At 36.3% G+C, this 27815-nt stretch overlaps 1 protein-coding gene and 1 pseudogene across 1 annotated transcript in view; both read left to right on the forward strand.

Moving 5' to 3' along the window:
* LOC150108517 (receptor-type tyrosine-protein phosphatase mu-like) overlaps positions 1-27815 on the forward strand; it is a 1155664-nt gene that overhangs the window by 717259 nt on the left and 410590 nt on the right. The window contains exon 26 of the mRNA XM_090415942.1: positions 27408-27504. Within this exon, the coding sequence (XP_090272068.1) occupies positions 27408-27504 (97 nt within the window). The remainder of the gene's footprint in view (positions 1-27407; positions 27505-27815) is intronic.
* On the forward strand, positions 8361-26224 carry LOC150108518 (inositol polyphosphate 5-phosphatase E-like; annotated as a pseudogene).

Genomic DNA, 27815 nt, shown 5'->3' on the forward strand with positions numbered 1-27815 from the left:
AATCGCTGAACTTTATATAGTTTCTATATTCGGCATGAAACTCTTTAAGTTTCTTATTCGGCTAAGAAACAATGTTCATGTCGCCGAATTGATGCCTTTGGCTCTTCATTATTATTAATAAATTTCTCACTATTGCAGCCCATTGACCTCAAAGAAAGGGTATGTTTCGCTGCATGAAACGCAAACAAATCTTCTTGAGCTGCAAGATATTCACTTTCATCAGTTAATTTCCATTTTTCATGAAAAATGATGTAACATCTTTTTTCATGAAACAAAGGTATTTTTGCTTCGTCAAAAACATAAATTGGTTCTTCGTCTGTTTTATATCAGAGCGGCCTCCATATTCAATTGAAAAAATCAACGACATATTGCAACTTGTTTGTTGTTTTTGTTTGGTCTTTCAAGAAGGGATATTCTTCTTCTAAATCCCGAGTGAAACTGCACTTCCTTTTCGGCATGATAAAATCTGGATGAAATATCACCACTCACAGTGCATACTCACTTTAACTTTCACAATTACTAGTAGACCGGCATAAGAAGCACAAAACAATGGCATGGTAGACAAAGTAACCTTTTTACTGCCCAGATGCAGCAGTGCTACCACTGGTTGCAGCATTTTCCTCCTATCGCAGAGAGAGTGTGTTTATAATGGTTGATAATCATCATTGCATGCATGTTTTCGATCTCAAGCTATTACATGTCACCAGCAGAGACATTATCCTTTCCATATTGAAACATACAAGAATGAAGTCATTCCACAAATTCAAAAAAGGGACAAAAGGGGCTAAAGTTAATAAAAAGGGACAATTAGCATCCCATTAAGGTTTTGTCGGGACAACGAGACCAGGGTCTAAAAAAGGGGACAATCCCATTAAAAAAGGGACATCTGGTCACCCTACCATATTTCAAAGATTGCAAATACAACTCAAAATATTGCAATATTAAAACGAGTGTTCACATATAAAGATAAGGATGTCATTTTGCCTTTTTACAAGGCCTTGATAAGACCTCATTTGGACTATTGTGTGCTAGTCTGGTCTCCTAGTTTCCATTGTGAATCTGATATAGTGGAGAGAGAGAGAGGGGGGTGGGAGAGAGTGCATAAGAAAGTGTTAAAAATGATATCAGAATTGTGGAATACTTATTATGAAGACAGGGTGCTGTCTTCATAATCATTCCATACACAACCTGCTGATACTTATATGACAGCTAATCACCTATTCAACTTACTAGTCTGTTATCTAATTCCATCTATTTCAACTTAGCTACTGGCTTGTCCTGTGTCAGTCCACCAAAAGGCCTTTGAAAAATCTAAATATACCAATTTATATGCAACTCCTTTATCCAGTGAATTTGTCACCTTGTTGTAATACATAGGCAGATTTCTAAAGCATGACCTCCTCCTAACAATCCCATTGTAACCATCATAAAAAAATACTGCTACTATTAACCCATTTCTGAATCTTAGTCTCACCAACTGGAGGAAGATTACACACCCCATTTTGCAAGTTGTTCATCCTCTGATGATATGACCAAATCTAAAACTCTGATCCCTCATGTGCTCTCTGTTACATATTACCTAAATTAGTTGTCCTTTAATAACTCAAGAAATGTATTTTCCTTGTTCTCTGATTCTATCTTTTCATTCCAATCGATATTGCCATAATTAAAACCACTCATGATGACCACCTCACTCTTGCTAACTGAGCTGAGTTGCCTATACATTTCTTTGTGCCTGGTCTCAACTTTCGTCATCCTCTTCTTCTTCTTATGGTGCTATCTTCTATTGAAGGTCAGCAACCATTTTGGCAAACAAACTGCAGTCCTGTGTTAATCTGACCAGTGATACAAATATACAAAAGACAAGTGAGTTACATTTCACACAGTATGCTAAAGAGACAATGATTTGATCAAAAAAAAAAAAAAACAGATAAAATTAAAAATTAATTATTTAAAAACTACATCAAAGCTAAATTCTATTTAAGATAACATAAAAGAAACATTCTTTCATATAGATAGTTTTCAAAATTTCAAAATCTAATTTAAATTAGATTTAAGATTCTGGATTATCTACAGTCCTCTTTAGAGTTAACTCTTAGGAGTTAACTCTTTCTATCCACAAAACCTTTCTCCCTAAGAGAAAGGTTTTTTGGATAGAATATGTGCCTTCCATATGCTTGGGATTTTTTGATTATCATAATTGTTCAGATTAGGGTGGTTAATAAGAATCTCACAGGCTTCCTTAAATTTACGTTCATACCATGTTTTGGTGTGATGTAAACAACTGGTGCTTTTCCAGTCAATTCTATGTAAAGTGTTCAGGGCATGATCAGAAAGGCCAGCTTCACCATAGTTATTATATTTAATGTGTTCTTTATGTTCCTTTTGTCTGATAGGAATCGTGCATCCTGTTTCCTCTATATATGGTAGATTACAGGTGAAATAAATACAGTATACTCCAGTGTGGGCCAACAGGGGGGGGTCATTGGATGAGTTGTAAGCTTTTTAATTTTGCAGGAGATTTAAAGGTGGCTTTGAGGTTGTATTTCTGTAGTATTCTGTTTATTTTATCTGATGTCCCTTTAATGTAAGGAATGGTTATAGTTTTATTGTAGTCTGGTTTATCTTTGTTTTTTATTGAGGTCTTATAGAGAATTTTGTTAATAGTGTTTTGGCTGTAATCATTTTTTAGGTAATTATTGCTGATAACTCTAAATTTGTCTTTCAGTACAAGTTCATTGGAAAAAATCTTCAAAGTCCTGTTTTTTAGAGTATTAATGACACCTAGTTTTTGTGTTGTGTGGCAGTAGGAGTTTATGTGTATATAATTGGCCAGTATGTGTCAGTTTCTGGTAAACAGTGAAGGAAAGCCTGCCAGAAGGAAGACATGTGACAAGTGTATCTAGAAACGGAAGTGTGTTCTGCTTTTCAATCTCAGTTGTGAACTGTATGCATTTGTGTTGTTTGTTTAGGTGGCTAAGGAGTCTAGTGTCTGGCGGCCATGGGGCCAGATCGCGAAAACATCGTCAACGTACCTAAGCCAGACTTTGGATTTTAAAGGAGAGGAATCTAGAGCATGTTGCTCAAAATGTTCCATATAAAAGTTAGCAATGGGGGGGGATAATGGTGAGCCCATGACTGTGCCGTCTTTTTGTAGGTAGAAAGCATTTTGCCATACAAAATAACCAGAACGTAATACATGTGTGAAGAGCATCATGATATCTGGAGGGAATTTTTTCTGTAAAAGAAGGATTGTGTCATTGATTGAGACATTTGTAAAAAGGGCAGAGACATCAGAACTGACTGATAAATCATCTTTTTCTAATGTAATGTCTTTGATTATGTATATGAAATATTGCATGTTTCTGATATAGGAGGGAGAATGATCTACCAACTCCTTGAGTGTTACCGCTAATTTCTTGGCTAGGTGATAATTCGGGCTGTCTACACCTTTGACTATTGGCCGGAGCAGTGTGTTTTGTTTGTATATCTTTGGTAGACCATAAATTCTCAGAGAACGAGCGTAGTGTGGAAGTAATTTTTCGACTGTATCTTCTGGCCATGTAGTAACTGATTTAAGTAGTTTCTCTGTTTTCTTTTTCATTCTATTGGTTGGATCGTAGTTAACGTTGATATGTACTGTTGTCCGAGACTATCAGATTTATTTTTTCTACATATGTGGTTCGGTTTAGAATAATGGTGGCACTGCCTTTATCAGCTCTAGTTATTACGATGTCCCAATTTGATTTTAGTGATTTCACCACTGTTAACACGTTTGCAGCCACAGTCCTCGGGCATAGTTTGTTATCGCACACCAAGCACTTTCCTTTCTACAAGGTCAGTACGAGTTATCTCGTAACTAGCTTATCGGACATTTGTTTCATATGCCAACTATGAATAATCTTGTATCACTCACCACCTATGTCTTACATGTGTGGACGACTGTGTAACTTGAGTTCAGAGGCAGTGCCATTCAGCATTCAGTGCAGTAAAGTTTATTGCTTCTAGTCTTACAATTATTTAAAAAATTATCTAAATAAAAACCTTTAATTACTCCATGGCCAGTAAAAGAAAGCTTACTGATGAAGAATTAGAAGCTTACGCTAATATGAGCGATGATGAATGGAATGAATTATTTGGTTCCGGTTCCAAAGATGATTATAATCCTACAGACGACTCTAGCGATGACTCAGATGACGATATATCATATGTAAATATATGTATATGTTGAAAAATTTTCAAAAAATTGTTTTATTTGAATTAATAAATACACAGGTTACGCAACAATATCTCTTTTACTATACTTTTGCTGAAATTATTTTCCTTCTACCAAGCCTCCAGACCTGCTCTCCAGAAGTGTTTTTAAAATGCCACACTTGAACTGGATGATGATGTGATTGTTTATGTGGGTATCTTCTTGTGTATGTTGGCTTTCTGTAAATGGAAAAAGATAGTGTTCCATCTGAAAGGCAGGTGACTAATGTGTCAAGAAATGGTAAACAGTTATTTGATTCTTATTCTACTGTGAAGTGGATTTTGGGAGTGTTGGCTGTTTAGGTAGGTCACAAACACATCCAGGGTGTCAGCTAGTCCGATGGCAAGTGGGCCCCTTTAAACATTAGCAGTATGTTAAAAATGTTAATGACCTTTTAGTAGCTTGAAAATATAATAGAAGTTCCATTATTATTACTGTATGCAACTAAAATTTATGTTGTATTACTGTTTTAATAAACTTTGAAAACTTTATAAAGTCATCTGCACCCTATCAGTTACTCAAGTCCAATGTGAGAGGACATTTTCAAAGCTAAAGATCATAAATACAAGTGTAAGAAATTCACTGTCTGAGGAGAACTTGGAATTATACATGTTGCTGTCCATTGAAAAGAAGTTGTTAGATGAATTAGATGCAGAAGCAATTATTGACAGATTCGCACAATCATCTAGTGAATTCAAATGATTGCTCTTAATATAGTGGACTGCATGAAATATGCTTTTGAACTACCTGTTAATGTGTAAAATGTTCAGTACAAGCAAACTATTTAAAAATATCCACCATTTATTTAAAATTTAAAAAATAGTAATAATTTAAAAATTCAATTATAACAATCTGTATTTACATTTAGTATCTACTGTATACTGTATACATATATATATATTGTACATATATGTACAATATATGTAACACTGCAATTACTTAAAAATACACATTTATTTTGCAAAAATTTTAATTGTACCTTTTTTTTTCACTTATGTATTTTTTGAAAATGTTATTTATTTCTTATAAAAATTAAATATTAGCCTTATAGTTGTGGGTGGACCCCTTTGTCTTCTGGCAACCAACATTTTTAGACTCAGTCTGCCTCTGAGTACCACTATGGGTTTCACCCTCTTCCCCCTTTAGCAAACTTTTACATGGAACCCTTTGAAAACAAAGTACTTACCACAGCTACATACAAGCCACTAGTATGTGTATGCTATGCAGATGATGTTTGCCATTTGACCCCATGGACAAGACAGTTTTGGATGTGTTTGTCACCTACCTAAACAGCCAACATCCCAATATCCACTTCACAGTAGAAAAATAATCAAATAATTGTTTACCATTTCTTGACACATTAGTCACCCTCCTTTCAGATGGATCACTATCTTTTTTCCATTTACAGAAAGCCAACACACACCAGTATACAAGTACCTACATAAACAATCACATCATCATCATCATCCAGTTCAACAGTATGGCATTTTAAAAACACTTACACACAGAGCCAGAGCCATTTGTTCTAACGATACAGCTCTGTCCACAGAACTCAAATATCTGCACCATATGTTCTTGGCCAACAGCTACAATCCCTACAAAATAGATAAAATACTAGCCCCATTACCCCTCCCTCCCCTAATACACAGGAACACAATATTACCATTTCTGTTCCCTTTGTGAGAGGTACATCAGAAAGGATAGCCAAAGTACTGATGAAACATGGCCTTCACACCACATTCAAACCTCATGTTAAACTAGCAACTCTGATCCACTTACCTAAGGATAAACTTCACCACCCTCTAGCACACCTTGGAGTGTAAGAAGTTCCCTGTGACTTGACCTACTATGGACAAACAGGAAGATCAGTTAATATCTGCCTGGAAGAAAATAAAAAATATATTCGCTACTATTACTATGGTAACTCAGGACTAGCAGACCATGCATTGGATACCCATTCACATAGGATTAGATGGAAGAAAACGAATGTGCTATTTAGAAGCCACTATAGATCTGAAATTATTGTTTGAGTTGTTTGATTATTGTTTGAGTCAGCCATGACTTTGAAGAATTCTCCTAACCTAAACAAATATGGTTGCATTAATTTGCCAAAAATTTGGGAGACTGTCATTGTAAGAACAAATTCCACATAGCTGTAATGTTTTTTTTTTTTTTTACAACATTAGAAGGTGTCAAAACAGAACTTTAGATCTTTTGTCCATTGCAATACAATTGCAATGGACATCACATTGTTTCACTTACTCACTGCCGTGTATGCTAGCTATGTTGTGCTCTGATGATGCTGATTTAAAATTCAGTGAAATATAAGCAGTTAATAAAACATCTTTTGATAAAATTGTTTGGTGTTGTTAATACAATTAAAAATAAGTAATGATTAAGGAACATAATTATTCTCTTCTGTACAATGCAAAGGATTTTAAGTAGGCTTTTAAGCATACCATTTGAAATGTGAGCACAGTATTTGGTTGGATGGATGGATTTGTGATTTATAGAGAGTTAACAATTATTCAGAGGTGATCTGAGATTAAAGAGAAAAATTAATGTTTTGGATAGTAAGGAGCAGATCCTGAAAAAAAAAAATTTCAGATTCAAATCATCATGATCAAAGATTTGGATTTTGTTAAAAATGAAGAAATAAGATAGGACTGAGTTTTGCTAGAAATAACATTAATAAAATTACCAGAAACCCACTGAAAAATTGCATGGGATCTTATTTAGGATATCCTAGAATGTTTGGTTATTTATTATTATTATCATTATTATTATGCAGGCTTCTCCAAGGAGTGCAAAAATCCATTGAGTGAAGATTGATAGTCATTCATTCCAAAACACCTCTCTCTCTCTCTCTCCTTGAACACATTAACTGAAGATATACTGAAGACAGAAATGGCAGAGATAGAACCAAAGATTTGCACACATGGGACTCAATTCATTGTCTGACAGATGAGAAAGAAGATCTAATTGTGACTCATTCCCCACATTCAACACAAATCATGAGAAGAACTGAGACCTTATATGTTTCTTAACCTGACCCTTAGTTGGATTTGAGGGTTGGCTACAAGTTCTACTCCACCTGCCATAAGTTTCAAAATATCTTTTTATCTATAATATAAGCTCCTCTTACATTAGTGCCATATTGCATCTTATCTGTCTATGCCTCAGATTTTGAAGATCACATTCCCTCAGTTTGACATCATATGCCCATTCCCACATGCTAGTTATCATTTTGGTTACTGCTGTTGGATCTTATCAACTGTCTTCCTATCATCTCCAAATTCAAGTAACCATATCTGCACATAGTGTTCCAGATATGGTTTTATAAAGACCTTGTAAAGTGGAAAAATAACTTCATTTTTCTTAAAAGCTAGTTTTCTTCAATGATGCAGTCATTCGATGTGATAATTTAATCTCTTTTGCAATTTAGCCCTTAAACTTTAATCCTTTGTTCATTGTTACTCCAGGTCATTAATGTCATTGACTACTTACAGCAAATTCCCATTAATATAATAATGTGCTCGCAATGTCCTCTGTCTGAATCTGAATTGCATAACTTATACTTCTCAGCATTGAACCAGTATTTATTTTCATTAAGCTCATATGACTAGTCATTTCTAATCAACCTGCAGGTATTAATTTTCAAGTTACATTTCTTATTACTAACCCCAACATCATTATCACCATATAATTGGATAACACCCTCTTCACCATCCTCACATTTGCCAAAGTGCAAAATTCTGTGATACGCTACTTAGCATTTTCCTTCTCCTAGATACAGAACCCTCCATACATCATTTTCTGATATCTCTCACTCAGCTATTCTCCTATTTTAATTATGGTGATATCAATTGGAAGGAGGAAATATCATGTGGCAAAAAGGAAATGGAATTCATACACCTTCTAAGAGATAATTACTTGAAACAGCATAACTAAAGGGACTCGTGGTGTGGGTGTTGGATCTGGTCATAGGTTCAGAGGACATATGCATAAATGAGGAGTCCTCATTACCTCCAATTGGTGAAAGCGATCATGTGATATTGACTTGGGAAGTTGCAAAATTTGTGGATTTCTCTCTTAAGGAGTATGTATGGAACTACAGGTTAGTTAATTATAACAAGTTTTGGAGTGAGCTACAGCCATCCCATGGCAGAACATATTGCAGGGGAAAGATGTTAGCAGTGCATGTGATATAATCAGCTGGTGTCTGAGGAAGGCAATATCAGAATGTATTCCCACAGTCAAGAAGACAAACAAGGTAGGCATTAGTAGTATCAGGCTTGATCTGCAAAAAAAGTAAATGTTATGGAGAATTACAATGAGAAGGGGGATCAGTACACCCATGAGCTACAAGGCTCAAGCTAGGAAGGTTACCAGCATAGTAAGAAAAGCTGAATAAGATTATGAGAAGACCTTAGCCAAGGAGATCAAGGATAATCCCAAAGAGTTCTTCCGCTATGTGGCAAGTAAAAGGAAGAATGACTTTGGAAGGATAACCTTAGTGGGTGCTGATGGTATTGAGGTAACCAATTCAGATGTAATAGCAGAGTTACTGAGTGATCACTTTTTAAAAGTCTATCACCCAAGTGAGGATATCTCTGTACCTGTATCAATAACTAATGTGAGAATTGAAATTAATAAATAATTAAAAGAAACACACGTATTAACCACAGTGAAAATTATTTAATTGTAAATATTTCATCCTAAGTATCTTAGGACATCATCAGTACAGTAGTTTAAAATAAGAATAGGAATAACATACAGTTAGGGCACATGATTACAATAGAATCTCATTAAACGTGCGTAACGTGTTACACACATTACGTTGCGGTGTAAGTTTGGTCTGTGTAGTAGGGCTTCGGTACTTTCTTTGTATAAATGTTTATATAAAGATCTATGTAAAAGTTTAGACTTTTCCCAATGGATCCTATGGTTTGGATTTTCAATGCCATATTGAGAGAGGCCAGATTTCTGCGGTTTAAAAAGACGAATGTGGTCTTGATGTTCCAACATGCGTTTCTGAACAGACCTACCTGTCTGTCCAAAGTAAGACAATTTGCATGAGCATGGAATTTCATAAACACCAGGCAACATCAAAGGTGAGAGTTTGTCCTTAGGAGAAGGTAACAAGTTGTATGTAAATGGAAATAATACGAAAACAACTCAAAAAATCATCAGTCACTTCTCTACACATCAAACCAGACAGGAAGAAGTCCATAGGATTCCCATACCTTATGTCAAAGGGATCTCCGAATGTCTTTCTAAAATTATGAAGAAATACAATTTTGCCACTACTTACAAACCTGTCAACCAAATTTACAACTTGTTACCTTCTCCTAAGGACAAACTCTCACCTTTGATGCTGCCTGGTGTTTATGAAATTCCATGCTCATGCAAATTGTCTTACTTTGGATAGACAGGTAGGTCTATTCAGAAATGCATCTCGGAACATCAAGACCACATTCATCCGCAGAAATCTGGCCTCTCTCAACGCGGCATTGAAAATCCCAACCATAGGATCCATTGGGAAAAGTCTAAACTTTTACATAGATCTTTATATAAACATGAACGTTTATACAAAGAAAGTTCTGAAGCCCTACTACACAGACCAAACTTACATTGCAACGTAACGTGTGTAACATGTTACGCACGCTTAATGGGATTCTGTTGTAATCATGCGCCCTAACTGTATGTTATTCCTATTATTGTTTTAAACTACTGTACTGATGATGTTCCTAAGATACTTAGGATGAAATATTTACAATTAAATAATTTTCACTGTGGTTAATACGTGTGTTTCTTTTAATTATGACCGCACCAAGGTTTCGTTATTTAAAAACAAAATTAATAAATGAGAGGTACTTAGTATATTGCAGAATTTAAATGCAAACACTGCTGTAGGTTTAGATGGAATATCAGATTGGGTGTTGCGTGAATGTGCAAAGGAATTGTCAGTGCCTCTTACTTGGTTATTTAACTTAAGTTTGAACTCTGGTATGGTCCCTAGGGAGTGTAAGGAAGGCAAAATGGTTCCTTTGCATAAAGGTGACTCTAAGACTGCAGTAGTTAATTACAGACTAAATGCCATCTCTGGAGCAGTGGTAAAAGTATTGGAAAAGTTGGTTAAGGACAGAATTCAAGAATGGGTGGATCAGAATATGATACTCTTTAGGGGGCCAACATGGCTTTGTTAAAGGTCAATCCTGCCTTAGTAACTTTTTACAATAGAATGACATCTGAGTTGGAAAGGGGGAATGGGGATACTTCTGGATTTTTATAAGGCTTTTGACAGGATACCCCATAGAATACTGTTGCACAAATTAGAGCAGATGGGGATGGATACTAAACTGGTGATATGGATAAGAGAATGGCTCATGGAGAGATACTAGAAAGTACTGTATGGAGCAGAGTCCAGGATGAGGCAGGTGACCAGTAGTGTGTCTCAGGGCTTTGTGCTTGGGCCGGTATTGTTTAATTTGCACATAAATGATATAGGAAATGGCTTGAAGGGATATATTCAGTTGTTTGCTGATGATGCAAAGTTGGGTAGCACAATAAAAAAAATCAAGCTGCTGTTGAGAGTTTGCAGGATAATTTAAATAAGCTGGCAAAATGGGCAAAAGGTAATGGACGTCAGTTCAATGTGGAAAAGTGTAAAGTTATGCATTTTGGGATTAAAAGATTACCAGCTGTGTACCACATTGATGGAATGGAACTCCAAGAGATTGATGAAGCTAGGGACTTGGGGGTGTTGGTGGATAGGGAGATGAAGTTAAGAGGGCACATTGCTGAGGTGTCCAAAATTGCACATAGGATTACTTGTTTATTGATGAACACACACACTAACATCCAGAGATAAAGAGGATATTATTCCACTTTATAAGGTGTTGATACTTCACACCGTATCAACACCTTTGGATTATTGAACACAGTAATCCAAATTTGGATTACTGTGCTCAAGTCTGGTCACCTGGATTCCTTGGAGATGAGGAGGTTGTGGAAAGGGTTCAGAGGAGAGTGACTAAGTTGGTGAGTGATGTAAAAAATGCTCGCTACATGGATAGATTGAGAGCTTGTGGATTGCAGAGGTTGATTGATAGGCAGAGAAGTGGGGATATGGCAGAAACATATAAATTATTAAAAGGTTTTTATAAGATTGATGCAGGAGGAAATATTTCAGCTGTGTGATAGAAGAACAAGAGGTCATCCCTGGAAATTAAGGAAAAGTGTGGTTAACAAGGGTGTGAGAACTAGATTTTTTCCTTGGAGGGTGGTGAATGAGTGGAATGCATTGCCTGACTCAGTTGTGAGTTCTTTGTCTGTAAATGAATTCAAGAAGAAGTATGATAGATATTGTTTTGATAGTTTGGGTTTCCCACGATGAGTCTACTGATGCCATGGAGAAACCTGTGATAATAATCATATATCATAAGTTTATTTGGCACACCCATCCCTTTGAGTTTCACTAACCTCTCATGTGGAATCTTGTCAAAGGTCTTAGCAAAATTCTGAAATATTGTGGTATATCCATTTCCCCTTACCCAACTCTGCTGCCACTGTGTTATGGACAGTAGATTGCTGAAGTCAGCCTCTACCTTAAACAAGAATCACACTGTCCTCTGTAAAGGATCATAGTGCTATTTACCCATCTTTAGATACAATTTGGATATAATTCGATGGAAGCCACTTCTCCAGTATTTTGATGACCACCCAGGAGATAACGATTGGCCTATAATTCACTGCATTATTCTTAACTTCACTATTGTATAATGGATTTATCTTGCTCTCCTTCCATTCATTCAGAATTGCATACCTGCTGAGACTCAAACACAGATGAGGACAATTGTTAACTCTCTCATGCATTTCATCAGTACTTGTGCTGATATCTTATTCAGTCTTATTGTTGTGTTTGAATCAAGTTCTTGCAATAGCTTTAATAATTCTAACTCATCTGTTTCTATTGTTTACCTGGTTTCTCCTTGTCATCTAAAGATCTAATGGTTCCACCTGGAATGTATACCTTACTAAATTGAACAGTTAACAATTCAGCTATTTCTAATACATCTGAAACTTTCCTGTAGTCCACATACACTAACATTATTCTTCCATGGCCATGCTTTCTTTTGCTTGCTACATATGGATAAGATTATCTTAGATTCCTTTTGACCTATTTAGCTAACTTCGTTTTGTAATTCACTTTTTTATCTTCTTGACCATGGCTTTCACTCTTCTGGCTGCTCATTGTTATCACTTCTCCAATGATATTCAGTTTGAAACATTTTCTTTTTTTATATACAACTCTTGATTTAGAATATAATTTATCCATTGAACTCTCATTTGATTTGTTATTATTGTTATCATTATTAACATCTGATCTCCATGCAGTCAGAGACTCATCGTGGGAGGTACACACAATGCTCATCCAACCATGCCTTAAACTTATTCAATGTGTGTACATTCGCAACACACTCCAGCAATGCATTCCACTCTCCATGCAAAGAACCTGCTCCAAACTCCTCTGCTCACACCCTCCTTATATAATTTCCAGTGGTGGCCTCTTGTCCTGTCCCCTCTCCCATTCTATGAAAAATCTTTTCCATGTCAACCTGATAACAACCCCTGACTAAGCTTTTATGTCTCAATCTTATATTTATTATCATAACTCTGGGAATGCAGTCAGATATAACTTCTTTCAGATACCCTTTGAACACTTACCATACACTGCTTATTCCCTGTCATGCAGGTTCTTGTATGCCAATGTACTACTGCTCCATGTTGCATTCTCAGTTATTTAATTTCTTGCAGTATAGTTCCACTTATGTCCCTTCTTTACCTCAAATCTGAAGAATACTTTGATGAGCAGAGACAAGCAGGTTTTTGTTCCTCTTTATTGAGCCTTGATAAGACCCCATCTTGACTACTGCATGCAGATCTGGGTGCCAGGGCTTCTTGGTGATAAAGAGGAGGTGGAGAGGATCCAGAGACAAGTGACCAAGATGGTAGCAGGTCAATAGAATAAACCTTATGGTTTATTCCATGATTGAGACATACAAATTACTGAGGAGTTTTTACCAGATTAATTCAGAGGAAATTTTTCAGAACAGATGTGTTATTGGAAGAACTAGGGAGCATGCATGGAAACTGAGTAAGAGTGTAATATTAGCAAGGGTGTTAGAACTAGGTTTTTTGCTTGGAGAGTAGTGAATGAGTGGAATAAGTTGCCAGAGTCTGTTATGGGAACCATGACTGTGAATGAGTTCAAAGCAAAGTATCATAGATACTGTGCAAATGTTGGATAGTTCTTGACATGATGTTTAGCACCTCTCTAGCAATATCTGAGTCTAAGGACTCCATGGAGTTTTCCATAATAATAATTATAATAATCTCTAACATACAATTACTACTTCTTTCCAATTCAAATTACATGTTTACTCTTTCATTTGGATATGGAGAGATTCAGACTTAAGTATATGCAAGAATGTCTGCATAAGTGAGGCATAGATATGAATAGAGATCTGCAAGTTGTCTAACTGGGTCATACAAACTACAGAGGAAAGTATATAATAAAAGACTGGAGATAACTTATGTCTTAACAAAATGTCAGGAGTATCAACAACTAAGGTGTAGAGTTTGGGACCTTAGATTTTAGGTATTAGTGAGATCTTTTTCAGAAGCAGATTTACTAAGTGGTATTGAGTATAAAGGGTACAGTATTTTTAAGAAATCATGTTGGAGGCTTAATGGATTTTTTACAACACTCAAAAAGAATTAAAATAGACTTTAATACTTCCTATATTTCGTCCTAGTCACTAGGACATCTACGGGGATTACAAAAAAATTAATGTAACATATGCACAAATAACAAACAATACTAAGCCCAACCACGTGGGTGACACTAAAGTCCTATCTAGGTAGAGTGCCCTCTAAGGGCAGTAGTAGGTGGCCTGGAGTGTAAGGTGGGAACTCTGGTGATGAGTGTTTCCCAAATCTTCGGAAGCTTAATGCACCCATATTTATTGAGATTTGGTTGGTTTTTGAGAGCTGCTGCTGCTTCTAAGAAAAGTCTCTCTTTCTTGAATTTGCTGTGGTGGAGCATGGTGGTTTTCTTCCATGATACCCTGTGGGTGGTGTCCAAAACATGGTCAGCCAAGCCTGAATGGCCATAGTTGTGTTTGAAGATGTAAGACTTGTGTTCCTCTAGACGAATGGACTGATCTGCCTGTCTGTCCAAAGTACGCCAGCTTACAGGAACAGGGTGCTTTGTAAACTCCAGGCAGAGAGAGAGGAGGGGCTGATCTTTCGTAGAACGGATAAGGGTAGCAACCACATAAAACCAAATCAATGAATTAAAATAAACCTAAAATCGCATAAAAAAGTTTATAAAAATTCAGAAAAATAAGAATGCCTAAGTTTGTTTTAAAGCTTTATTCGTTTAATTTTATTGAAAATAATTTTTTTTTTTTTTACATTTTTTTCATCAGAATTATTGTCGCTATTAGACAATATTCGGCAACGTTTGTGAACTGGTGCAAAATCACTTTCATCACCAGACGATATAGTCAGCGCATCAGATCTGTATGTATGGTAAAGGTAGTGGTTTTTCACAAATAGAATTTGCTTCACCCTTGTTCCGTGCTGATTTTTTTCTTCTGACAATATAATCTCTTAGAAAACGTTTTTCCCTCTGACATCTTAGATCTCTTTTCCTTTGCCATTAACTCTGGGTATTTCTCTTGGAACAAAAAAATCTACAAGCAGATAGAGGGAACTGCCATGGGTTCCCCCCTCTCACCCCCCCTTGCCAATTTCTATATGGAAGATTTCTAAAAACGAGCCATAGACTCAGCCCCACTCAAACCTTCTATCTGGCTAAGATATGTAGATGATATGTTCTCTATTTGGCCTCATGGCCCAGACACGTTAGACTCCTTCCTCAGTCATCTCAATAGTCTACATCCAAGAATCCAGTTCACTATGGAAAAGGAAAAGAACAATTGTTTACCCTTCCTAGACACCTTAGTCACATGCCTGCCTAATGATACACTTACCTTCACCGTATACAGAAAACCCACACACACAGGCAGATACATTCACAAACTCTCCCACCACCACCCCTCTCAACAATATGGCATTATTAAAACTCTTACCAAGAGAGCCCACAATCTTTGTTCCAGTGGAACCGCCCTCACTAATGAGCTTAACCACATACACAGCACTTTCCTCTCCAATGGCTACAGCGATCACAGTATCAAAAAAATAATCAACTCCTCCCCCATTCCCCTTCCTTCTCATCAACAAGATTTTAAAAATGCCATCACCATACCCTACATCCGTGGCACATCTGAAAAAATAGCCAAGATACTAAAACAATACAATCTACACACAGCATATAAGCCCCACCGCAAGCTTGCTACCATTATCTGTTCTACGAAAGATCAGCTCCCTCCTCTCTCTCTGCCTGGAGTTTACAAAGTACCCTGTTCCTGTAAGCTGGCATACTTTGGACAGACAGGCAGATCAGCATCCATCCGTCTAGAGGAACACAAGTCTTACATCTTCAAACACAACTATGGCCATTCAGGCTTGGCTGACCATGTTTTGGACACCACCCACAGAGTATCATGGAAGAAAACCACCATGCTCCACCACAGCAAATTCAAGAAAGAGAGACTTTTCTTAGAAGCAGCAGCAGCTCTCAAAAACTAACCAAATCTCAATAAATATGGGTGCATTAAGCTTCCGAAGATTTGAGAAACACTCATCACCAGAGTTCCCACCTTACATTCCAGGCCACCTACTACTGCCCTTAGAGGGCGCTCTACCTAGATAGGACTTTAGTGTCACCCACGTGGTTGGGCTTAGTATTGTTTGTTATTTGTGCATATGTTACATTAATTTTTTTGTAATCCCCATAGATGTCCTAGTGACTAGGATGAAATATAGTAAGTATTAAAGTCTATTTTAATTCTTTTTGAGTGTTGTAAAAAATCCATTAAGCCTCCATCATGATGTCCTCACAGCACTTAAGCCTCTACACACATATTTTTAAGAAAGATAGCCAAGTTAGGAGAGAAGGGCGTGTGCTGCTAATGATATTGGATGATTTAAGTCTAATTACGGTGGAAAGCTATGGCTGTAATACTAGTAACAATTTTCCATGTAGCATGAGCTTGAAGTTATCTGGTGTGAGATAGAATCTTAAATATATAGTGGAGGTGTCATTACAGACCTAGTGGATCAGTTGGTGATGACAAAATGCTTTACTAAATCAACTTTATGGGTGCTGAACAAGTAATCATTATGGGTGACTTTAACTGTCTGAATATTTATTGAGTAGCAGTGAAATATCTTGGGAAGAATGAAACTGAATTTATCGAGCTGTTGAGACAACTTTCTCAAGCAATATGTGACAAAAGGTGCTCTAGGTCAAAGAGTATTAGATATGATTATAGTTCAGAGGGGGATTTAATTTAAAAATATGGCTGTGCTTACCTGTGAAATGACTAAATATAAGGATGTTCTATTTAGAAAAGGTTAAATGCTGAACTACAAAGTAGAAAATTATGACCAACTGAGAGGTGTACTAAGTTTGGTTTCATGGTATCATTTGTTAGATGGGAAGGATATTTTCAGTGAATGGAAGCATTTAGAAAATACTTAAATAATGCAGTATTGGAATGACTATTTATTCTTCAATCTCTTGAGTTTGAAGAATAAATAGTATAGGAGTGAAATGGATGCACAATCTCATTAAGTAGGAGATTCTTAAGAAAAAGGTGACATGAAAGGAATACCGTGTACATAAAATGATTCCAGCTATGAAAATTATAAGATGCAGGCTAGAACAGTTACAAGCATTCTATGGAAATCTAAGTCTGAGTATGAAAAGAAATTGGCTATACAAGCTAAAGATAATCCAAAAGAATTTTATCATTATGCTACAAGTAAAAAAAAAAAAAAAAAAAAGGAATGTAGAAGAATACTCAACATATCATATTCCTCATAGATGGTATGCATTTGATAGATGCAGAAGTGATTATTCAACTAATGAGTGTCCATTTTGCTAAGATCTAGCAGCCTGGCGTATGCAACATTCAACCTAATGCTACCTTTTCACTATATGATGAAACTTACAAGGAGAAGGAGGTACTACAGCTATTGCACAAACTGAATAAGAGTTTAGCAACAGGGACAGATTGGATATCAACACCAATGCTAAAAAAGTATGTGCGTTCAGCTAAACTGGCTGTACCATTGACTAAGTGGCATAATTTGAGTCTCAGCACAGGTTAGATTTCATTAGAGTAGAAAGAATGTATGATAATTTCTCTGCACAAGGGCAGAAAATTCAGTTTGTTTGGATTTTGAACTGAAGCAACTCAGGCTATGAGGCCTGTGTATTATGTCAGTTAATTGTGTGTGTTTTAATGGCATTAGTTTGTCTGCTTTTACCAGAAGGTAAAACTATGTCAGTCCCATATAAGACTGACTAACTCACCTTTAGTTGAAAATCACTGATAACGGTTCTTCATGTTCTAGATGGGATTCATATCCAGGTCTTCTCAACCATAGAGCATCATCAAAGCTAACTGAGCTATGGAGTTTTGGTGGTGCAAGGACTGATGTCTATCGCATATCACAAACTTGAGGAATGGTGGAGAAGATTTTGGAAATGTTTATAAGATCTTGCATACAGAACTGGATTGACAGAGAATGTTTACTTTGGAATAAACTGCATGGGTATACTAAGGGAAAGTCGTGTTTGAGCAACTTGCTCATATTATTTTTAATAATGTTACAGTTGAGTTAGATATGTGGGAACAGATACACCATGATACTTTTGAAATTTGCTAAGCCTTTTGACTGAATACAGCATGAAAAGCTGTTGTATAAGTTGGAGGGTATGATTGACATATCAAAAACTGATGTGCTAGGGAGGAATGAGCTGCAACATTTAAGTTGACTAATGGTATATATAGGGTGGGTAGGGGTACACAGCATGAGAAAGATGGATGCCCCAAGAGGAGGTGAGAGCATGTGTAGGCAGGAAAGGAATGGAACGACCAGGGATCAAGAGGAAACAGTTGGAATTGAAAAGGGTTCTAAAATAAAGAATCAGAAAGGGAAATAGTCCCGGTCAAGCATGAAGAGATCACATCGAGTGAGTGGTATCAGCGGAACTAGCTGTAGATCCAGAAATGAGCAATTGTGTTTGTATACAAATGCTAGAAGTATAAGAAACAAGGCAGATGAAATGGTTCCACTAATTGCGTCTGTTCACCCAAAGATTGTCAGAATAAGTGAGACATAGTTGGAAGAGGATGAAATCCTGACAGGAATAGAGATGGAAGGGTATGATGTGTTTCGTGAGGACAGAAGGAGTAAAAAGGGAGGGGGGGTGCTATTGATGATAGAGAAACAGTTATGTCTATACATAGTAGAGATGCAAGACGGAAATAGTGCCAGTGGTTTTGAGGCAGTATGGTGTGAGATAGAGGTGAATGGAATCAAATACTTGGTGGGATGTTGTTATAGACCAGTAATGTGGATGGTGGTGATAGTGAAATGTATAGTCAAATTAGCCAAGCAAATAAGAAAAGGGTGATCATTATGGGTGATTTTAATTTTGGCAATATAGACTGGAATGATGAGATAGCAACTGGAAGTAAAGAAAATTAGTTTCTTGTGTTTTTGAGATATAACTACCTCACACAGTATATAACAGAGTGCACACGAGAATTAAGGGTCTTGGATTTGGTCATCTCATCAGAGGATGTAATTATAAATGAGGTGTCCTGGTTTCATCAATCCCACCAATTCGTAAGAGTGACCATGAGGTGATTACCTGGTTGGTTGCCAGCAGTGTGAGGACCTTTATGAGAAAAAGGGTATATATGGAACTACAAGAGGGCAGGTGATTATGAAGAGATCAGGAGACAACTTGCGGGTGTAGCACGGAATGAGGAGTTAGCTGGAAAAGAGCTCAATGCAGCTTGGGGGATTTTCAAAAACTATCTGGTAGATGCAATGTCTAAATGTATTCCAAGGGTGAGAAGGTTAAATAAGGTAGGTGCGAGATGGATGAATAAAGAGATTAAGCATGCTATACAGAAAAAAAGGGCATTGTGGAGGCAGCATAAGAGAAGTAGAACTAACCAATTTCATGAGGTCTACAAAGACCAGGCAAGGAGGGTGACTTGGTTGGTGAGAGTAGCTAAAGAGAGGTATGAACAGCAGTTAGCTAATGAAGCCAAAAAAGAATCCTAGGGAGTTCTTTCGATATGTAGCCAGCAAAAGAAAGTATGATTATGGAAGGATGACATTGATTGGAGAAAATGAGATAGAGACAGCTGTTGCAGAATGTGTGGTGGAGATACTTCATGAGCAGTTTATAAAGATCTTTCAATCTTGTGAATGTGACTTCATGGAGAGATTGAGAGCAGTTGATGATGGGGAGGAGAGACTGACTGTGAGTGAGCAAGAGGTGTTTGGGGAGTTGATTAAACTAGATGTAAATAAGGCTGTGGGACTTGGTAATATATCACTGCGTATTCTGAAGGAATGTGCCAGGGAGTTGACACCTACCTTGACATATTTTTTTAATACGTGTCTTGCACTTGGTCAAGTTCCTAAGGAGTGGAAGGAGGGCAGGATTGTGCCACTTCATAAAGGAGGTGATTGATCTCACGCATCAGACTATAGACCTATCTGTATGTCAGATGTTGTGGTTAAGTTGTTGGAGAAGCTTCTGAGAACTAGGATCCAGAGTTGGGTTGACAACAATGGTATTATCTTTGATGGACAGCATGGATTTGCTAAAGGGAGGTCATGTTTTAGTAATCTACTTCTTCTTCTTTGAGTGCCATCTCCTATCGGAGGTCGGCAACCACCTTGGCAAATTTTGAGCGATTCTCAGCTATTCTGAGCAGTCTCTCAGAGTTCATACCAGTCCACTGTCTGATATCTGCCAGCCAAGATTTTCTTCGTCTTCCTTGTCCTCTTCTTCCATTTATCTTCCCTTTTATAATCAATTGAAGCATCTTATATTTTTCATTACGAAGTAAGTGACCAAGATATGCAGTTTTCCTTCTTTTTATGGTATCTAAAAGTTCACGTGATTTCCCCATTTGTTCCAGTACTTCCTGATTGGACGTTTTTGCTGCCCATGGGATTTTTAACATTCGTCTGTATAACCACATTTCAAAGGCTTCAAGTATTTTTATTGATGTTGTCTTCAAGGTCCAAGTTTCAGCACCGTACAGCAGTACAGACCATACATAGCATTTAACCATGCGTACTCTAAGCTCTAAGTTTAAACTGCGGTTACACAGTGTTGATTTCATCAAGAGAAAATTTTTTCTTGCCATTTCAATTCTAACTTTTATTTCCATTTCTGGATTGCAATCTTCATTTAACCAGCATCCAAGATATTTAAACTTTGTCACTCTTTCTATTTGTTTCCTATTTAAAGAAAGTGCTAAATTAAGAATTGGTTTCTTACTTATGACCATGAATTTTGTTTTGGTGATATTTATTTTTAATCCCATTTTTTCACTCTCTGAATTTATTAGCTCCAAAAGATTTTGAAGATCCTGAATATTGTCAGCCAGAAGAGCTGTATCATCAGCATATCGGATGTTACTGATGATTTCACCATTTACACTAATCCCTTCCTTTCTTCCTTCCAAGACTTTTTGAAATATGGCTTCTGAGTAGATGTTAAAAAGAAGAGGTGACAGCACACATCCTTTCCTTACTCCTTGTTTGATGTTAATGGAGTCTGTAATAATGTCATCAACTTGAACAGATGCCTTTTGGTTCCAATATAAGTTTTCAATGATCCTGATGTCTTTACCATCTAATCCAATTCTTTTTAATAGTATAATCATTTTAGCATGTTGGACTTTGTCAAATGCTTTCTCAAAATCGATGAAGCAAATGAATATTACCTTGTTTTGGTCAATACATTTTTGAAATAAGATCTGAGAACAGAAAAGGGCCTCTCTTATTCCCAAGCCATTTCTAAAGCCGAATTGAGTATCACTGATAGTGTCTTCACATTTTCTGTATATTCTTTTTTGAATTATTTTCAGAAACATTTTGAGAACATGACTCATTAGGCTGATCATTCTATAGTCATTACAAGTTTTTGCATTTACTTTTTTAGGTAGCATGATGAAGGTCGACTGTAACCAGTCTTGAGGGATTATGCCTGTATCGTAGATCTTATTAAATAGCTTTACTAATATGTTAATGTTGTCACCTTCTAATAACTTTACTATTTCTGCCGGTATTCTATCTGGTCCTAGGGCTTTACCATTTTTAGCTGAGTTCAATGCACATTCTACCTCTGATTTTAGAATGCATGGACCTTCCATATGTTCATAAGTATTTTCTGGGTTCTGTCTGTCATCAGTAAAGAGTTCTTCTATATATCACCCATTCTTGTATTTTGTCATCCTTTTTGGATATAATTTCTCCCTTTTTGTTTCGAAGGATACAGAATTGTTTTTTCTTATATATACCTGAGGTCTCTTTCATCTTTTTGTGTAGATTAAAATTGTCATGTTTTACCTGTAGAATTTCTATTTCTTTGCATTTTTCATTCATCCAGATTTCTTTTGCTTTTTTGATCTTGTGTTTAATAATTTTCTGAACCTCTGTATATTTTGTTGGATTATGATTTTTATATGATCTGCATTGATCCATGAGAGAAAGAATTTCATCAGTCATCCAATCTTTCTTTTTTACTGCTCTATTAGGACATAAGGTATTGGTACATTTCTCTATGAAGACAGATTTCAATTTGTCCTACGATTCATCAACCCTCATGATGTCATCATTCTTGATAAGTGCTAGCTCTTGATTCAGATCTTGACTCAATTTGCTTCTTATCTCTGTGTTTTTTAATTTTCCCAAATCAAACCTTTTTTGTTGAAGTTTCTTAACCATAGCTTTCAGTCTAAGTTGTAACTCTGCCACCAGTAGGTTATGATCAGAAGCAATATCTGCACTAGGATAGGTTTTTGTACTCTTTATAGAACTTTGAAATCATTTATTAATTAGTAAGTAATCAATTTGGTTTCTGACTATATTCCCATTATTATCCTGTGGTGATCGCCAAGTATACAATCTTCGAGGTAGTAGCTTAAACCATGTGTTTGTGATTATTAGCTCCTCTTCCTGGCAGAATTGAAAAAGACGGTCACCTCTCTCATTTCTTGTGCTCAGTCCATGTTCGCCAACTACATCTCCACTTCTACCTTTCCCAACTTTAGCATTGAAATCACCCATGACTATGTTAATATCATGCTTTTTTGTATTTTTAATTAGTTCTTTTAAAAAATCAGCTAACGTCTTTTTATTCCCGTATACGGGGAGTAGGCGAGGCCATTTAGCCCTATCTAACTTTTGGAGACTGAGTGTGCAGTTCAATCTCCACTGGTACCAATCAGAGATAGATGGCCCAAGGCTATCACTAATTAAGGGGTACTCTTAGTTCTTTTAATTGATCATAAAATTCTTCAATCTCTGTATCACTCTTGTCAGCAGTAGGGGCATAGACTTGTATAAGATTAACATTACCAAGTACCATTACCACATAACATTAACATATATAAGGCTTTGATTAAGCCACACATGGACTATTGTGCCCAGATTTGGTTACCGGGTTTTTCAGAAGGATCAAGAGATGTTGGAAAGGGTCCAAAGGCGACTGACTAAGGTAGTTTCTTACCTCTGGAATGTTGAGTATGAAAGTCACCAGTGGTGTGCCTCTGGGATCTGTTTTAGGGCTATTGGAGATATTCAATTGTTTGCAGATGATGCAAGGTTGGGAAGAACTGTGAGGAGTAGTAGATCTAAGCTAGTTTCTTACCTCTGGAATGTTGAGTATGAAAGTCACCAGTGGTGTGCCTCTGGGATCTGTTTTAGGGCTATTGGAGATATTCAATTGTTTGCAGATGATGCAAGGTTGGGAAGAACTGTGAGGAGTAAGTAATCTACTTACTTATTACAATAAAGTGACTGCTTCCTTGGACAGAGGAGAAGGATACACAGTAATATACTTGGATTTCGCAAAGGCTTTTGATGGAGTACCTCATGATAAGTTGACAGTCAAACGAGAGCAAATGGGGTTGGATATTATATTAGTGCAATGGATTGGAGACTGGCTATCTGATAGGTATCAACAAGTTGTGTATGGGGGTGCAATATCTAGGAAAAGGAACGTCACTAGTGGAGTGCCTCAGGGGTCTGTTTTAGGGCTATTACTATTTAACTTGTATATTAATGATATTGGTGAAGATTTGGATGGAGATATTCAGTTGTTTGCAGATGATGCAAAGTTGGGACGAACCATAAAGAGTAGTGAAGTTGTTGTGGCCTTGCAAGAAGACTTCAATAAATTGAGTGATTGGGCACGGAAATGGAGATGTGAGTTCAATGTTGCAAAATGTAAGGTTTGAAAAATTTGGAAAACAAAGATGGGATATAGTAGAGGAAATAAGAGATCTGGGGGTGATAGTGGATAAGGATCTAAAATTTAGGGGACACATCGCCAAAATTGTGAAGATAACACAAAGGCATCTAGGAATGATGCGAAGGACACTGACGTATAGAAGCAGGGAGATTCTTGTTCCGTTGTATAAGGCTTTGATTAGGCCACACATGGACTATTGTGCCCAGATTTGGTTACCGGGTTTTTCAGAAGGATCAAGAGATATTGGAAAGGGTCCAAAGGCGACTGACTAAGGTAGTTTCTACCTCTGGAATGTTGAGTATGAAAATCACCAGTGGTGTGCCTCTGGGATCTGTTTTAGGGCTATTGGAGATATTCAATTGTTTGCAGATGATGCAAGGTTGGGAAGAACTGTGAGGAGTAGTAGAGATGTTGTGGCCTTACAAGAAGACTTGAATAGACTGAATATAATGAATGGGTAAGGGAGTTGGATACCAGTTCAGTGATGCAAAATGCAAGGTTTTAAAATTTTGAAAACAAAGATGGGATGTAGAATTTACTCTTTATGGGGAGTATTGTTGGAGATGGTAGAAATCAGAGATTTTGGGTGATGGTGGATAGGGATCTAAAATTTATAAGGTACATTGCAAAAATTGTGAGTCCAACACAACAAATTCTGGCAATGATGCAGAGCACACTGATGTAAAGATGGAGATTCTAGTTCTATTGTATAAGGTGTTAATTAGTCCACTACTGTGCACAGCTTTGGTTTTCAAAAAGATGAGGAGATATTGGAAAGAGTACAGAGGCAATTGACTAAGGTAATTTCTGGTTTTTCTAGACTGCTGAGTGGAAAAAGTTTTAGAAGATGCAAATTGCAGAGCCTAGTGGATCGGAGCAATAGGGGTGATATGATAGAGATGTATAATTTGAGAAGGGATTGTTATAAGATTATTGTCGAAGAGGTTTTTCATAAAATGGTGGTAGATGTTGGAAGAACAAGAGGTCTTCCCTTCGAATCTATAAAAGAAAGGTGTGAGCAAGGGAATAAGAAGCAGATTTTTTGCATAGAGAATTGTGAATGATTAGAATGTATTCTCTGAGAGTGTGGTGTGTGCAGAGAATTTGAATGTATTTAAAAGCATGGCATGATGAACTGTGTCTATGGCAAAGGAACCTCCAGCAATCTTTGGCTCCATGGGAATCCTATGATAATAATAAGAATAAATTCCTTTTTTGACTCATCTTGCATGTTTTTGCCCCATCTCCAATGTACGTCCTCAAAATGATAGTTCTCTTTGTATCCATATGATTAATCTGTCTGTCTGTCCAATCATACTCCTCTTCGTATGATGCTGGTCTGTAACAGCACTCAATTATGTATTTTGTCCTGTTAATCTGTCTCATACCAAACAGCTTTGAACCTATTGCCTATATTACTCATACTCCAACTACTATTGGAGATTTGCTTCAGTCGGATATTATTCCTCTACAGTCATTAGCAATATTCTCCCATGCTTCCTATCTTGTCTGTCCTTACTGAATAATCCAAATCTCTCACATTCTCTTCTTGTAAAATTTTTTTACACCAACCTAGAAAACGTTTTTAACATCTATTAATAAAAGTAATGTGTGTGCTTCTGTTGTTGTTCCAAAAGATTGTGCAACAAGTACATTGCAGCTCTCTCATGTTTTATTTCATTCTGCTTCTTTGGGAGTTCTACATTTTGGTAAGTTTTCTGAGAATAGACCTTATCTGGTTTTGTTCAGCACCTGAAGATGCTTCTATTGCAACCCAACCTGGCTCAGTTATTAAAACCAAAGGGGTTATAGCATCCTTCTTTAAATTTTTTGGAACATCATTACTGTTCATCAGTTCTCATTTTACTGCTCATTAATGGAAACTGCAAGAAACACTCTCTGATCATGAAAATATATATGGCATGCTCTACCTTCCCAAACTTTTTTCTTTAAAGTCACAGTATCGAAGTAAAGATGTAACAGAGATGTTCAATTTTGCTATTTGTTGGCATGATTTGAACTTCAGACTTGTTCAGGAAAGACTTATAGTATTTTCATATGTGTAAGAAAAAGTAAATGAGGCTCATCCTTCATTTGATTCACTTTCAAGACATGACCAGCTTTATCAAGTAATGAATGAAAGTTTAGCTTTCCATGGTTTCCAGGAAGGACCCATATTATTCAGACCATCATATAAGTTCAATGCTGGCACAAGTTCCTCTGATACAGTAAAAAGAAGAGTACCTTCATATACAGACTGAGTTCTTTATAAGCACCAGAAAAATGACATGGTACAATATCTTCGTTACAATTTGGTGCCTTCAGTATTAACCTCTGATCATAAACCAGTTTATGCACTTGTGCAAGCAAAAATTTGTCCTGGAAGAGATAACATTCAACTGGAAGCAGGACTTTTTAATAGAGAAGTATACTTAGAAGCCAATCATGGGAAACCTACAGCTTTAGAAATCTGAACAAATGAGAAAGGAAGTTTGATATGTGGTGTTATGTAAAGCAGGCGGACATTTCTTAATGCACTGCTGGACATTTCCACTCCTGCCTTATAGTGATGTCATCAGAGAGTAGCATATGCTCAGTTTTGTAAAGTAGAAGATGCTGATTCTTCTTTGAGTGCCATCTCCTATTGGAGGTCAGCGACCACCTTGGCAAATTTTGAGCAATCCTCTGCCACTCTGAACAGTCCCTCAGAGCTCATGCCAGTCCACTGTCTGATGTTTACCAGCCAAGATTTTCTTCTTTGTCCTCTTCTTCCATTTATCTTCCCTTTTATAATCAATTTAAGTATCTTATATTTTTCATTATAAAGTAGGAGACCAATATATGCAGTTTTCCTTCTTTTTATGCTATCTAAAAGTTCATGTGATTTCCCCATTTGTTCCAGTACTTCTTGATTGGATGTTTTTGCTGTCCATGGGATTTTTAATATTATTCATCTCTATAACCACATCTCAAAGGCTTCAAGTTTTTTTATTGATGTTGTCTTCAAGGTCCAAGTTTCTGTATTGTACAGCAGTATAGACCATATATAGCATTTAACCATGCATACTCTAAACTCTAAATTTAAATTGCTGTTACACAGTATTAATTTCATCAGGAGAATTTTTTTGTTTCATGCGATTTCATCAGGAGAATTTTTTTGTTTCTTGCAATTTCAACTCTAACTTTTATTTACATTTCTGGATTGCATTCTTCAGTTGCTGATTATGTAAAAGTAATAAAATAATAATGCATTTTATACTAGAAATATTTGTTACATGTTTATTAGTCATCTCAAAAAAAGAAAATAAATTATGTATCTCTCAGAGTATGCATTTTGCTTGAAAAGAATGAGAATGTTTACTTTTTTATTGCTTGAATGTAATGTGTATGGCATTATCCAAAAACCCATTACATAAAAATTAACAATAAAAGTTATTATTCTGTATCCCATTGAGCAATGACTCATCATGGGAGGTCTGCCTGATACAACAAAAATCTTTCATACCACTTATTAAATAATTCACCATTTACACTCTCACCACTGTCTCAGGCAATGCATTCTTGGTTAAATATTTAGTAAAACTTGCTATATCCTATAAATATCTTTTTTTTTTTTAAATTCTGAATATATTCATATGATGTATATTTGTATTACAGAACTTAGGGAACCTCCTGAAATAAAAATCCTCAAAGATGAAAGCACTAATTCCACTGTGCCAGTCCTCCTCTTCATTAACAGCAGTTCTGATATTCTGTATGTATTTAATATTGTCTCTTTTATTGTGTTCCTTTATGTGTGTATATATTTATATTTTAATGTGATACATTAAAATATATACAAGGTAATTTAGGAAGAATGTGCCTTAACTTTAGCAGATTTGTTGAGTAAAAATCACTTCATACCAATAAATACACATCCCATACAGTTACAGAGCCAAATCTGTTTGAATTACAAAAAATAAATAAATAGATGTCTATAGAGTTTTAAAAAGTAAAAACAAGAATATGCAGATCCATGTATATTTGATAAAAATGGCTATTCAAAACATTGCGATTTGTTTTTAT

This window comes from Typopeltis vanoorti, chromosome 3 (genome assembly GCF_054136105.1).
Source record: "Typopeltis vanoorti isolate ZY-2024b chromosome 3, IOZ_Tvanoo_1.0, whole genome shotgun sequence".
NCBI lineage: Eukaryota > Metazoa > Arthropoda > Arachnida > Uropygi > Thelyphonidae > Typopeltis > Typopeltis vanoorti.